The sequence below is a fragment of the Tarenaya hassleriana genome, unplaced genomic scaffold, assembly GCF_000463585.1.
Source record: "Tarenaya hassleriana unplaced genomic scaffold, ASM46358v1 Cleome8, whole genome shotgun sequence".
In the NCBI taxonomy this organism is placed as follows: Eukaryota; Viridiplantae; Streptophyta; class Magnoliopsida; order Brassicales; family Cleomaceae; genus Tarenaya; species Tarenaya hassleriana.
In genome coordinates this window covers 2,005,405-2,018,731 of record NW_010970490.1, presented here as the reverse complement: position 1 = coordinate 2,018,731, position 13,327 = coordinate 2,005,405, and the positions used below count along the sequence as shown (strand labels likewise).

The window sequence follows — 13,327 nt, the reverse complement described above, 5'->3', positions numbered from 1 at the left end:
CCTTTAAATAGCTCGGTATTTTGGCAGTACTACACGAGGGTTTTGCCTAAACCCAAATATTGTTACGCTGGCTTCTTTTCCAGATGTTGGTGGATGACATTGGTGATGTGACAATTACAAATGATGGTGCCACCATTCTGAGGATGTTAGAGGTCGAACATCCAGCTGCTAAGGTGAAGGATTTACAATTAGATGATCATGCATAAATTTTTGGTCATAATCACATGTTTATGCATGATCAGAAGGGGTGTCTGAGAAAAATGAACAATTATTAATCTCCCGGGTTCTTGTTATACTTTTTGATGCGACAGGTTCTTGTGGAGTTAGCTGAGCTTCAGGACAAGGAAGTTGGAGATGGAACTACATCGGTTGTTATCGTCGCTGCTGAGTTGCTGAAGGTTATTCCGATTGATTTTATGTTTCTAGCAATCCATTTACATATTACTATTGATTATCAAAAAATGCTGTGAAGATTTCCACACTAGGTGACTGCTTGATTACTGATGGTCTAATATTTCCATTTGCAGAGAGCGAATGATCTGGTCAGGAATAAGATACATCCAACATCTATAATCAGTGGATACAGGGTAAGATGTCATTTTCATACGATGTGGTTTGCAGTATAAACTTTATCCTATCCTAATGTGTTTATGTATCCCCATTGATGTGAGCAGCTAGCGATGAGAGAAGCTTGCAAATACATTGACGAGAAGTTGGCGACCAAGGTCAGCCCTGATTTCCTGATTTGTTCAGCTTTATCCTCTGACTGTTTAGTTTCTGAGCATATTGTACCTCGATAATTGCAGTCTATGAAAGGCTTTTGTGTATTACTTCTTGTGTGTGTTCTCCAGTTTGGGTGCATATAATTCTTTTCAATATTTTAACGTTTTATTTTTGCATCGCCTAGGTTGATAAGCTCGGCAAAACCTCTCTGGTGAACTGTGCAAAGACCAGCATGTCCTCCAAGTTGATATCTGGTGACAGTGATTTCTTTGCAGATTTGGTATGCTTCTAATCCTTCCTACCTGAGTTTTTATCTTGAACTGCCTGCTTTCGGTTTAATCTCGTTGGTAATTGACGTTTTTCTTTTGACATTGCTACCATCAATCTCTGCCTTATCTGCTTAAGTTTAGCAGCGTGTTTCAAGCTATCTTTGGTTTGTAAAACGAGGAAATCAGAGGAATGTCTCTTGTAGTGAAATCGCAATGGTGATTGCACATGATTGATTTGTCATGGTTACATTTATCTTGAAGGTCGTAGATGCTGTTCAAGCGGTGAAGATGACAAATGCTCGAGGTGAAATAAGATACCCTATCAAGGTCTGTTCCTTGTGGAGTTCCTTTGATGTGTATCTGGAGCAATGATGATAATTTTAACACTTAAATCGTTCTTCCTCCCACTGTTTAGGGCATCAATATTCTGAAAGCTCATGGACAAAGCGCAAAAGATAGCTACTTGTTAAATGGATATGCGCTCAACACTGGCCGTGCTGCACAAGGGATGCCTTTACGAGTTTCTCCAGCGAAGATTGCTTGCCTTGACTTTAATCTGCAGAAGACAAAAATGCAACTGGGTGTCCAGGTGGTTGTCACTGATCCAAGGGAACTTGAAAGGATTCGCCAAAGGTAAAGATGTCTGTTTTACACTTAAAAAGCTATACAAATTCACTAGATCATTTTATGCACCCTGTATGCACACTTTGACTGGTTAGTTTTATGCTTCTATGATTCTATCTTCTAAATGTAATTGCTGATTAACTTGAGTAGTGAAAGGAAGAGTTTGTTTACTGATAATGCATCTTTTTTATGTGTATGTATAAATCTATCCACTTCTGATATTTTTGTTGTTATCTCTTTTGAATATATATTTTGTGCTGATATATTGGTTAAACGTGTTTTTTTTTACAGAGAAGCTGATACAACAAAGGAACGGATAGAGAAACTTCTGAAAGCCGGGGCTAATGTAATTCTGACGACAAAAGGGATTGATGACATGGCTCTTAAAGTGAGTTTGATTACTATTTTTCTCTATTTTTGTGCTTACATTAGCTCAATCATGTTCACTGGAGATTATGATTTATGGGGTTCCTTTGACATCTTTTTCAGTACTTTGTGGAGGCCGGAGCTATCGCTGTTAGACGTGTGCGCAAAGATGACATGCGACATGTTGCAAAGGCAACAGGAGCAACTCTGGTAATTCCCAGCTAACACTTATTCGACATTATAATTATAAGACCTGGGTTTCCGATAGAAGTGGTAATTCAAAAAGAAGGAGCAGTGCGAACTGATTGATGTAATATCTTTGCTTGTCAGGTCACCACTTTTGCGGACATGGAAGGGGAGGAGACATTCGATCCATCACACCTCGGGTATGCAGAGGAAGTTGTGGAGGAGAAAATTGCAGACGACGATGTCATATTGATAAAGGGAACCAAGACAACTAGTGCGGTACATCAACTGAGATCTTCCCTAGAAAATATAATATGATGATTGTATCAACCTCTTCAACATATCTTCAGTTTGAATGTTTTCTCTCTCTCCTAAGTTAAGACAAACTCTTTCTTTATCTTTACAACGATTAGGTTTCGTTGATCCTAAGAGGAGCAAACGACTACATGCTTGACGAGATGGAGAGAGCGCTCCACGACGCCTTGTGCATTGTCAAGAGGACCCTTGAATCGAACACGGTAACGTTAATGCGTAAATAGAGAGTAGGAAATAGTTAGAATAGGGTGTTTCCTACTTAGAAAATATCCGAGTTTTGGCTGGTTTTCTTTTATAAAAACCCCTTAAAAGAGAGTCTAATAAAGATTACAATGAACACGGTCTCGTTTTTTGGGGGGTTGTACATATTATTCTTGTGAAACAGGTGGTGGCAGGCGGAGGTGCAGTTGAATCAGCATTGTCGGTGTATTTGGAGCATCTAGCGACAACCTTAGGTTCTCGTGAACAATTGGCCATCGCGGAATTCGCTGATTCACTACTGATCATACCAAAGGTACGCCCGTATGGAATGTTTATATGATCCAGTCAGTCGGTAATATTGGTCCTCTTACATTACATTGTTGTCATATCATCAGGTGCTGGCAGTGAATGCTGCCAAAGACGCGACCGAGTTAGTTGCGAAACTAAGAGCATATCACCACACCGCACAAACAAAGTCTGATAAGAAGCACTACTCAAGGTAACCAACCAACCAACCATGTGATTTGTCTTGTTCTTTTTCTTTTGTCGAGATTTTTTTTTTTAAAGTTCAACAAAAAAAAATGCAGTATGGGACTGGACCTCATAAATGGAACCATTCGAAACAACTTGGAGGCGGGAGTCATCGAACCTGCGATGAGCAAAGTGAAAATCATTCAGGTCAAATTTCAGACAGCAGTCCGCTTTTTTACGTGTTTACTTTACATGACGACCACCTTTGTTTATATATAACGATTTGTTTCTCGGCAGTTCGCGACTGAAGCGGCCATAACCATTCTCCGAATAGACGACATGATCAAACTGGTCAAGGATGAGAGCCAGAATGACGAGTGAGCTGTTGTTTTTCTCCCAAGTTTTACGGATTTCAGGTTCTATCTTTCTCCCGCTCGTGTTGGTTTCCATCTCTATTTATACGTACGGCTACTCTGTCGGATTATTGATTTTCCATCCTCTATTGTTTTTTTTATATATAAATATAAATGGGTTGTGGTGGCCCCAATCATTACGGGGGGTTTTGGACATTAGCCGTGCTTCCGTCGCTGTCGCATTCTATGGACTTGTGTAAAAAAAAGGGGGTTGTGTAATGAAAATGGGCTCCACGGCCCATAATCACTGCACGACTGATTGATTTAAAATCGTTTTGTTTCCCTGTTTTGTCGTTGTGGCATATTAAATTTATTTGATCGTGACTTGGCTTATGTTTCATTCGTCCAATTTAAAAAAGCCCCATTCCATCATTTCGTCCACATCGCACACGGTGACTGGTTCTTAGAAATTTAAAAAAATTAGTGTCAAGTTCAAGAATAATTTTTCATTGTTTATAGGAATATATGTAGTACATTTCATCATATATATATGTATATATGTAGTACGTGACCCAACATGGAAAGCCATAGAAAAAAAGGGTGGGTACATGTGATAAGGTCATCATAATATATGTGTGTGTATATATATATATATGCATGTTATTCGTCGGAAAGATTATTCGTAAACACGAGGCATTTTTTTAAAACTAAAGGTAGTGTTAGGATGATGGTAAAGAAAAATATAAATAATAACGAGTGTCATTATGGGCACATGAGGCCGCACGTGTTCTTGCTGTTCACTTCGGGATCACCGTCCACTGTCGCCTCACGTGATTCGAGATGCCATTATCCCCAAAACACTTTAAAACACCAAACCCTAAACCATATTCTTACTGCCAATCCCGAATTGATAAAAAGTAAGAACACGTACAAGGTCGTGATTTGTCACGAAAACATAACCTTATACGAACAACGAAAGTCTCCGACTCAGAGAGAGGGACACCGCACGTCTCGTGCACTTCTTGTGTGTGAAATAATCTCTCACAAGAGACTAGTAAGAGTTCCTCACTTGACTGTGGGTCCCACCAACCACCGACATCTTCTTATTTTTTCGGCCTACTCCTATCCTTTTCCTGTTTATATTCCATTCGTATTTTTTTTAAAATCTGTTTATTTGTTTTTTAAAAAAAAAAAAAATGGCATACGTAGGCACGATCAAGAATAAGTAAGTAGACTGAACGAAAATGTGACCTTTGAACAATGAATTCTGACCGCACCAATTATGATATAAAGAAGAGTGAAGCTTCTGCGTGAGAGAGAGAGAGAGGATGACAGCTTGAAAATATATTGTCGGTAGTATAATAAAACTGTAACCATACTCTCTTTTTCAATTAGGGAAAAAAGGTCCCACGGTTTCAATTTCATATTCTTCTTTGAAAAAAAAAACTTTGGCTCCCTCTCTTTCCGTGCCATTGAATTGTCGAACGACACTATTTACTTCAAAAATGATATTCATATATATAACCACATTTAACTTATATATATAATACGTAATACATATATATATATATATATATATATATATGAAGTTTCTTTTGTAATACTACCTAATTGGTTACTTCTAATTACGTAAATCAAATAGTTCAAACCGCATTCAAAGGTAGGGCATTTCCCATTTTTATAGGAACTTCTGTACCAGAAACAATGGTATCTCCAATTATAGCCCCTCTCGTACGTAAAATATATCTCTTTTCACCATCTCCATAGTGTATGAGACAAATGTTAATACGTTTGTGAAACAAGGAAAATGTTGGCTGGACACGGCCCGTTTCCTTCTCTTTCTATAATATTATTTTATTCGAAGTCGGTTTACAGCTTTTTGTGCATATATGCAACTAAGAGCTGCAAATGCGGTGAGTGACAACATCCTTTACGTACCACAACAATATCTCTCCATTAAAAAAAACAGTATTTTTTTTTTCTTTCAAATTTCTCGATTCTATTCGGATTTTTTGTTACATATATATAACGAGGTTTGATTTTTATCGATAGTTATAATGCTATGAAATTATGCATCATAACATGGAAAACTATATGCATGATTGCATGCATTTGAGCAAACTCCTTTAAGGATATTGTATATCCATATCTTCATTGTTTTACCAGAACGTGAAGATCAGAATGGTCCTCACATGCAGCCACTTGTCTATTATAATAATAAATTAATAATAATAATAATAATAATTTCGTTTCCTTTATATAAATATATATGTTCGTTGATATTTTGCATTTATTAAATAAATGTACTTTGCTAATTTTAAATATCCCATGAGACCAATTCATTAAATCAATAAATTTTTAAGAATACATCTTAAGAATGAAATAGCCGCTAGTTTGAGTCATGTGAATTCTCTGAACATTATATGGTCCTCATACATGCATGCATACATACATACATACATACATACATACATGATGTGAGATGGACCCGCAGAGAAGAGATGGTACAGAAGCAGTGAAAGAGACAGGACACGATAAAGGTCAAATTGAAATGAAATCAGAGAGAGAAGTAAACTTCAGTCTATCCATTCCAACAATCACACTTTCCTTCTTCCCCCACTTCTCTTTCCTTTTATGCTTATTTCATTGTGACAATTAATCTGTGATCCATTCATTATATTGCTATATAGTTTTTTTATATCAAACATTTCCATTATCTTAATTGGATCGGCTAATTATGTTATATATTTTTCTTAAGTGGGTTTTTAACATCACGCGCACCTTATTTCTAGAGAATTTTGGTTCAATTCCAACACCAACGATATTTTCTTCTACTATATAACAAACGATATTTTATTATTGTTGAAAAATAATAAATTAATTTATACTATTTATTGGCTTTATTACAAAAGCAGTGGTTCATAGAACACAAGTACTAATGATTTCAAATATTATTGGAACCAAATAAATTTATAGAAGTGTCTTTGATCATAAATATTGAAACTATTTAAATTTTACAATCATACTGTGATACTATATTTAATATTTATCGTGTATTAAAGGTGAAGTACGCAATTTTAAAATAAAAAAATGAGAGAGAGAGAGAGAGGAAGGGTCAGTGGGTCAGTCACGGTGCATGGTCACTCTCTCTGCACGTTCTCTTGCTCGTCTCTTCCTTGGCTCTATCGTCACTCTCTCTCTCTCTCTCTCTCTCTCTCTCTGTATATATAATAGAGTGGAGGAGGAGAGAGAGGAAGTGAGTGTGAGTGTGTGAGTTATGGACGTCTATGGATTATCATCGCCGGAGATGATTCGAGTCGACGACCTTCTCGACTTCTCCGACATGAACGACGACATCTTCTCCTCCTCCACCGACGCCACCGCCTCTTCCTCCTCCTTTCCGCCGCATAATTCCTTCGCCCACAATTTCCCCTCCGCCTCCTCCTCTTCCCCTTTCCTCACCGATTTCACCCACGATCTCTGCGTTCCGGTACTCAATTTTTTTTTTTGTTTCCGGGTCTTGATGAGTCGATGATATATTTTGGTTTTTGGGTGCTCAAGGTTTTGTCCGTTTTCTGCAGAGTGACGATGCAGCTCAGCTCGAATGGCTGTCGCAGTTCGTCGACGACTCCTTCTCCGATTTTCCGGCGAACCCATTAGGAGAAGCCATGATTAACGTCAGACCCGACTCGTCATTTCCCGGGAAGCCACGGAGCACGCGATCTAGACCCACCGCCGGGACCTGGCGAGCGATGCCAGATTCCGAAGGCCGCGCCGCCGGAAGGGCTAAACCGATGAAGGAAGGAGGAGGAAGGAATATCTCCGGAGAAATAGCCGGAGGAGCGAGGCGGTGCACGCATTGCGCGTCGGAGAAGACGCCGCAGTGGAGGACGGGACCACTGGGTCCGAAGACGCTGTGCAACGCGTGTGGGGTCCGCTACAAGTCCGGTAGGCTCGTGCCGGAGTACAGACCGGCGGCAAGTCCAACGTTCGTGCTGACTCAGCACTCGAACTCTCACCGGAAAGTGATGGAGCTCCGGCGACAGAAGGAGGAGTTCACGAGACAACATCATCTTCAACTTCAGCAAACACCGTTTCAGCCGCAGTAGCAGCTTTGCGTTTGCGATTGGGGTGGAGGGTTTGGATCATGAGATTGATGACGTGTCGCGATAATCACGTGACCGAGGAGCTAATGTTAAACAGTAAAAACTCCTCGTTGATTAAATTAAAATTTTGGTTACCCTTTTCTCTCCCAACGTTATATCATCCAATTTGTTTTTTTACTCGAACGAGACAACGAAGTAGAGGGAGAAAAAAAGGCGGCATTTAATTTCCTTGTTAACTTTCATCAGTTTGCGTCAGTTATTTTGAAGCCTAACTCTCAACTACCTTTTGTAAAAGTTGCCGACCAATCAGCGTGACTTCACATTGATTTCGGCGCTCTCTCACATGGAAGCTGCTGACTTTTGTTTGTTTATATGATTCAACTCCTCCAATGGAAAGCTGCATTAACACATACGCGTCGTTCTCGTTATGTGAAACCCTACTACATCACATTAAGACCCTCATCTCATCTTCAATCTCAATGGTCATGACTTTATATGCATACGTATATATATATATATATAACAAAGTAGTAAAACCCCACAATGGAAATTCAACATCGGACCATGATTGAGTACTGCAACTCCTCTGGCAAAGCAGCAAGAAGAGCCCATGATTTTACAAGAACCCTAATTGGAACAAAACAGAAGATTCCATGAGTGACATGACATTCTTGTCTGGTCGTTTATTTCCCTCATAAGAAAGTGAAAACTTTGTTTCTCGTGTTCGAATATGTCAATCTGTGCGACCTTAAATCAGTACCGTCGAATCTGGGAATCAAAAAAAGCTAGACGTTTGGACTCAGAACCAGAACACGATCAAACAGGGATTCCATAGTTGCTGATCTTGTTCACTTCCTTGGTCAAAGCATTCCTTTCCTGTTTTGCTTCAGACGCCAGGTTTGATACCTGAGGTGAACAACCAAAAACTCAAATCAACGAAAGCTAAATAAAGCAATGATTAACCAGTTACAGGTTTATCGTCCAATGGAGAACCGAACCCCCCATTATTTTGAGCTCAAATAGTGTTTCTGAGTGGTTTGGTATCGATCTCGATGCAAACCCGGTTGTCCATTGTTTCCAGGTAAGTGGAGGTTGATAATAATGCCATCGAGTCAGTGTTATTGTAACAGATGCCAAGGTGCTGCCCTAATTCAAAGCTATAACCCCAAATAAGATATGCTACTTCGGTTTTGCTTTTCCATTTTAAATCCGAAACCTTCTACCGAAATCTGAACCTAGCATACGCTTTAGTTCAAATAGCCAAGGACGATGATGACTGCTGATCAGAAAGGTATTTCAACCAAGTATTAAAGATAGATTTGACAAACTCCCTTGGTATATTCCAGCACTAAGGTGAATCCAGGGCTCACATACTAAACCAAATGGTGGATAGTCAGATCAAAACCTCACGCATAAGTGCCATACTTAGACATCTCTGATAGCTAAAGCTGATTCAAGCATCTTGAACCAAAAGCTACACTCTAGGCATTACCGCCACAATTCATTCTGCCTATACTCTTAATTATATGGGGACAAAGAGAGAGAGAGAGAGAAGAATACTCACTTGCGAGCGGAATCGAGAAGCTTCTCTCCTGGGCAATTCTTTGAGCAAATCTTTCAAACCTGGTTATATAAAATGATAGGAGAATCAGATGAGAACTCATTCCTATATCAATGTTGCCTTTTCAAATGTTTTGTTTCAGTTCAGAAAACAAAGCATTTTAACAGAAGTGACATATAGTATACCAGCTGCTTGCTTTTCAGTTTTATAAGCTGAGTGGATTACACCTTGGATCTGCTTCCCTGCTTGTCTGCGCAAATATACGGACAGATTTAAACCGATAGGTTTTACATTCAGATATTCAAAATAAATCTGTTATTTGGTCTGGATTATAAACCTGAGTTTCATCCTTCCTCTGATCAACTCTTGTTCTGCTACAGTTGTACGTCTCTGTAACAGCCAAGCTCGAAAATGAATTCATTGAAACATAATCTAAGAACAGCTTCCAACAGGCTGCTATTACTGACAAGCAGTGACTAATAATGTGAGGTAATCTATCAAAACATGATTATGTTAAAACTTCATGAATAATAGCTCAGATATTGCATAAAATAAAGGTTTGCAGAAGCAAAAGGTGCAAAAGAAGAGTAATGTAAAAGGTAAGAAGTGTGTTCCAATGATCCATCCACACAGGCCAATCTTAAAGATTATAAGTACAGTGAATAGACAAAAGAAGGGTTACCTCCAACTTTTCACTTTCAGCTTTTAGGCGATCAATTGATTGTCGCAACTCTTTTACTTTAAGATCTGCCTGGGAAAGCAAAGCCTGAACCCAGAAAATGGTGTCACGAGAAACTTTAGCCAAAGACAGCAGTTTAAACATCCACAATTCTTATGAACAACGCCCGGTTGCTCACTCACCTCTTCGCTCGAAAAGATACGCAAAGTACTGTAGTATAAGAATCGCCTTGTCCCTGAAATCAAACAGTGCATTCCTTAGTTGAAATATACTTATAGAGTGAATAATATAATCACGGAACCAGAATGCATAAACAGAACGTCCAGGGAATGCATTAGGACAATACTTTTCAAGGAAAAAATCCCAACTCCAAAAGCAACACCGCCTGATATTAGCGGGTATGATGCAGCAACATTTACCCCCTCTGCGTACAAATTGGTAAACGAAATTGAGCAGCGGACAAACGAGAACCACCATGAACAAGGGCAGTCAAGGTAATCTATACAAGGCAAACAGAATAGCAGAATTGGACCTTTAACCTTCCCAAATAGCATATGCTCGTAGACCGTATACTCAGAAGCAATGTCCCGGAGAGAATCCTACATTCAATACCTCAATTTGATAAGAAGATAAATTAGGCATGCCCATGATTGAACAACATGCAATTTTGATTAAATCAATCAACGATTGCCGGAAAACCCAGGAAACAAACCAAGTGGTAACAAGGAATAGAAGATTCAGAAGATTACGAGTGTTTGATTAAAGTGAGCCGACGATGTTTCACGAATTTGGGACAAACGAGATCTGGAGGCCTGAATGGTGGACTCCACCGTCTCTGTGACGGTATTCTGGTAAATCAGCGCTTGTTGCAGTGTGTCATCGATCCATGAAGCCGCGTTTTCCACCGCCTTCGACGCAATCTTAGCACTTGGCAGCGGCGGCGGTGATGATTCCGGCGGATGCGGCGGCGTGTTTCCCGCCTCTGCGGGAGATTCTCCGGGGGTTGCCATAGAAGATCCCGGAAGCTGGAGGTCCTTCTTCGCGTGTGGAATCAAACTCTATGGAATCAGGACGGAAAACCCCGAAAGACGTACCCGGTCCCTTACCCGATTATAAACCCGAAATAATCGGGTTCCTTTCTTTTGTTTATTTACATCATAAGCCCCTGGTTTTAGATTTAGTTTGCAATTTTCCCCTCTACTATTCTTTCGATATTTAATACCCAAAATATTCTGTTTTAATCCCACAAGTCTAATACTACTAGTAGTAACAATGTATCATTCTTAACATCGTTCACAGTCAATTAAAAAAAAAATACAAAATCTTTGTAAAGTACCGAATTCTAGCCCAAATGGTAGATATTGATCCATGGGATTGAAAAGAATTACATCCAATATACAATTGAGGTCACGGATTCGAATCTTTTAAAGAACTAAAACAGGGTTTTCTTTTAGCAATTTTAGGGTTTTATTCATCTCAATTGGAGTAATGCCAAACCATTTGCAAAAAAAATAAAAGAAAGACAAACACAAAACTGTGGCTGCAGTGAAGAAGTGAAGAGAAGGGGGGAAAAGGAAAGAAGAAAGTTGTATAAAGAGGAGAGGATAAACATCATCAGTCATCAAGAAATTGCCATTGTGCCATGACAAAACCTCTCTCTAGTCTACCCTGTTTCGATTTCAACCCTCTCTCTTGACAAAGTAGAGCTTGCCCATGACATGGAGAACGGCCACGAAAGCGATGAAACCGATACTCATGACGAGGACGACGTTAGGGGAGATCTTAAGGCCGGGTGCATCGTCAGTGTAGAACTGAAGCATCGTTCCAGCTGCACCTCCACCAGCTCCAGCCCCGCTGCCGCTCGTCGTCCTCCTCCTCCTCATGCTTGCAGCTGCAGCCGCACTTCCTCTCGGGGGAGCTCCACCACCCGCCATTCCTTCTCTACTTCCGATTGGGATTCCTGCTATTACGGGGCAATTCAGATTTATAGAAGATAATAATAGATGAAAACTCTACCCGAAAACACTCCATAACAAGCCTTTTTCATATGTCATTAAGAGATAATCCTGAATGGAACAGAAAAATGAAAAAAGAACAATCACTTAAGGTAAAGAAAACTAAGATGTAGGAGAACACTAAAGCACATTATTAATTTACTTAATGATCTTACATCACACGATACAAATACAACAACTTTCACATCCAAAAACTTCTAAAACTATCATTATTCCAGGTGAATATATCACAGTCCATTGTAATCTACGGCGCAATTTGTATTCCTGCAGCATGATGCACATCTAACAAAACCTAATTCTGCATCAATTAGCTTTTTCGGAACGACTAGGTTCAACGTTCCATTGACTGAACTTTTTAAAATTCCGATTCAACTCTTAACTCATCAGCCTCGGCTATCTTTGAACCACACCCACTACAAGTCTCGAATCACAGCGAGCACATACATATTAAAACCCGTCGGCAGCGATCAACAGTCTAGATGCCGATGATCTATCCCCGAATGAACTCTGCAGATACAATTTAGCTGAATCGAACATGTTTCTCAGAAATCGTCTCAGATCTACGCCCTAACCTTACAAGGCCCTACGATCTAAAAATTTTCCTCGATCAGAGAACACCAAAGAGCGAAGAACCGGAAAAACACATGCATAGAGATCGATATCCAGAACAAATAACGAATCGGAGAAGAAAAAGAGCTCACCTTAGTCGATTTGGAAATTCAGATGGCGTAACGGAGAAATCGAGATTCAAGAGTTCAGGCTCACGAGTCAGAAGTCGCTCTATATATATTTGGTCAAACCCACGGTCCTTAGGAAAGGCCACGCATTGAAAACCAATTATATTGCGCCACATCGGCTATGATAGCAAAAGACCATGATAAGAAGTTGAAGCCCAACTGAAACCAATAAGGCCCAAAAGCCCAAATTAAAGGATGCTTAGCCCAATTTATTTATTTTTTTAAATTAAATGTTTAAATTTTATATTCCTTATTTTCTGTACAAAATCAAAATGTCCCTCCTAGCTTATTCAACAAAAAAGGGGAAAAAAACTGATTGGAAAAAAGGACAAAGAACATAAAGTCTATTGGACAATTGAATCCCGTAAACGATCAAAACCCCTTGTGTTATGTTCTTCAATATGATTTATATATAATATAGATAGCATTATAATGTTTGTTGATGATTAGATTAGGTAATATGACAGTATAACCTCATATAACCATGATCACAAATTCACAGACATATAAACATGCAAGTCTTTTTTTCCTTGGGGGGTCTAAGACTCTAAGCCCCACATCCAGATTTTTTCTTTCTCTTTGATTTTTTTTTTAGATTAATACTTTAGAAATAATTAAGCAGATGAGCCGACATGATTAGAAAACTAAACCGATCCCCATGCGTGAAAAGAAGCAGAGGGCAGCTTCCCGATGTCATTAATGGAGAGATCCAAGGGAAAGA

General features: G+C 39.3%; 4 protein-coding genes across 6 annotated transcripts in view; 2 read left to right on the top strand and 2 right to left on the bottom strand.

The window, feature by feature from the left end:
• Window positions 1–3,884, top strand: part of LOC104802476 (T-complex protein 1 subunit alpha-like) — a 4,838-nt gene extending 954 nt beyond the window's left edge. For both annotated transcript variants that reach the window (XM_010526107.2, XM_010526108.2), the window contains 15 exons: window positions 84–173; window positions 312–398; window positions 528–587; window positions 675–725; window positions 908–1,003; window positions 1,254–1,319; window positions 1,408–1,625; window positions 1,908–2,004; window positions 2,106–2,192; window positions 2,313–2,447; window positions 2,582–2,686; window positions 2,869–2,997; window positions 3,080–3,183; window positions 3,272–3,362; window positions 3,453–3,884. In XM_010526107.2, the coding sequence (XP_010524409.1) occupies window positions 84–173; window positions 312–398; window positions 528–587; window positions 675–725; window positions 908–1,003; window positions 1,254–1,319; window positions 1,408–1,625; window positions 1,908–2,004; window positions 2,106–2,192; window positions 2,313–2,447; window positions 2,582–2,686; window positions 2,869–2,997; window positions 3,080–3,183; window positions 3,272–3,362; window positions 3,453–3,536 (1,500 nt within the window). In that variant the 3' untranslated portion in view covers window positions 3,537–3,884. The remainder of the gene's footprint in view (window positions 1–83; window positions 174–311; window positions 399–527; window positions 588–674; window positions 726–907; window positions 1,004–1,253; window positions 1,320–1,407; window positions 1,626–1,907; window positions 2,005–2,105; window positions 2,193–2,312; window positions 2,448–2,581; window positions 2,687–2,868; window positions 2,998–3,079; window positions 3,184–3,271; window positions 3,363–3,452) is intronic.
• Window positions 3,885–6,632: 2,748 nt separating this feature from the next.
• LOC104802475 (GATA transcription factor 4) lies at window positions 6,633–7,893 on the top strand. Its single transcript, XM_010526106.2, has 2 exons — window positions 6,633–6,998; window positions 7,090–7,893. The coding sequence occupies exons 1-2, from the start codon at window positions 6,786–6,788 to the stop codon at window positions 7,615–7,617; spliced, it is 741 nt and encodes a 246-aa protein (XP_010524408.1). The 5' UTR covers window positions 6,633–6,785; the 3' UTR covers window positions 7,618–7,893.
• Window positions 7,894–8,145: 252 nt separating this feature from the next.
• Window positions 8,146–10,929, bottom strand: LOC104802474. Its single transcript, XM_010526105.1, has 9 exons — window positions 10,604–10,929; window positions 10,387–10,453; window positions 10,201–10,278; window positions 10,037–10,089; window positions 9,858–9,941; window positions 9,513–9,565; window positions 9,361–9,425; window positions 9,179–9,237; window positions 8,146–8,520 (listed from the first exon to the last, which is right to left on the bottom strand). Exons 1-9 carry the CDS (start codon window positions 10,862–10,864, stop codon window positions 8,431–8,433), a joined length of 810 nt encoding a protein of 269 aa, XP_010524407.1. The 5' UTR covers window positions 10,865–10,929; the 3' UTR covers window positions 8,146–8,430.
• Window positions 10,930–11,379: 450 nt separating this feature from the next.
• LOC104802473 (protein transport protein Sec61 subunit beta) lies at window positions 11,380–12,667 on the bottom strand. 2 transcript variants are annotated; one of them, XM_010526103.2, is made up of 2 exons: window positions 12,571–12,667; window positions 11,380–11,814 (listed from the first exon to the last, which is right to left on the bottom strand). In XM_010526103.2, exon 2 carries the CDS (start codon window positions 11,786–11,788, stop codon window positions 11,534–11,536), a length of 255 nt encoding a protein of 84 aa, XP_010524405.1. In that variant the 5' UTR covers window positions 11,789–11,814; window positions 12,571–12,667; the 3' UTR covers window positions 11,380–11,533. The 2 variants fall into 2 exon arrangements, with proteins under 2 accessions (XP_010524405.1, XP_010524406.1); XM_010526104.2 differs by having other exon boundaries at window positions 11,380–11,817; window positions 12,571–12,655.
• Between the last annotated feature and the right edge of the window lie 660 nt (window positions 12,668–13,327).

Coding starts and splice junctions, on each gene's coding strand:
- LOC104802475 (XM_010526106.2), top strand. CDS start 6,786: ATGGACGTCTATGGATTATCATCGCCGGAGATGATTCGAGTCGACGAC. Junction 6,999..7,089: donor CCCACGATCTCTGCGTTCCG/GTACTCAATTTT, acceptor CGTTTTCTGCAG/AGTGACGATGCAGCTCAGCT.
- LOC104802474 (XM_010526105.1), bottom strand. CDS start 10,864: ATGGCAACCCCCGGAGAATCTCCCGCAGAGGCGGGAAACACGCCGCCG. Junction 10,090..10,200: donor TGGGATTTTTTCCTTGAAAA/GTATTGTCCTAA, acceptor GTTTGATTTCAG/GGACAAGGCGATTCTTATAC. Junction 9,426..9,512: donor AGAGGAAGGATGAAACTCAG/GTTTATAATCCA, acceptor ATATTTGCGCAG/ACAAGCAGGGAAGCAGATCC.
- LOC104802473 (XM_010526103.2), bottom strand. CDS start 11,788: ATGGCGGGTGGTGGAGCTCCCCCGAGAGGAAGTGCGGCTGCAGCTGCA.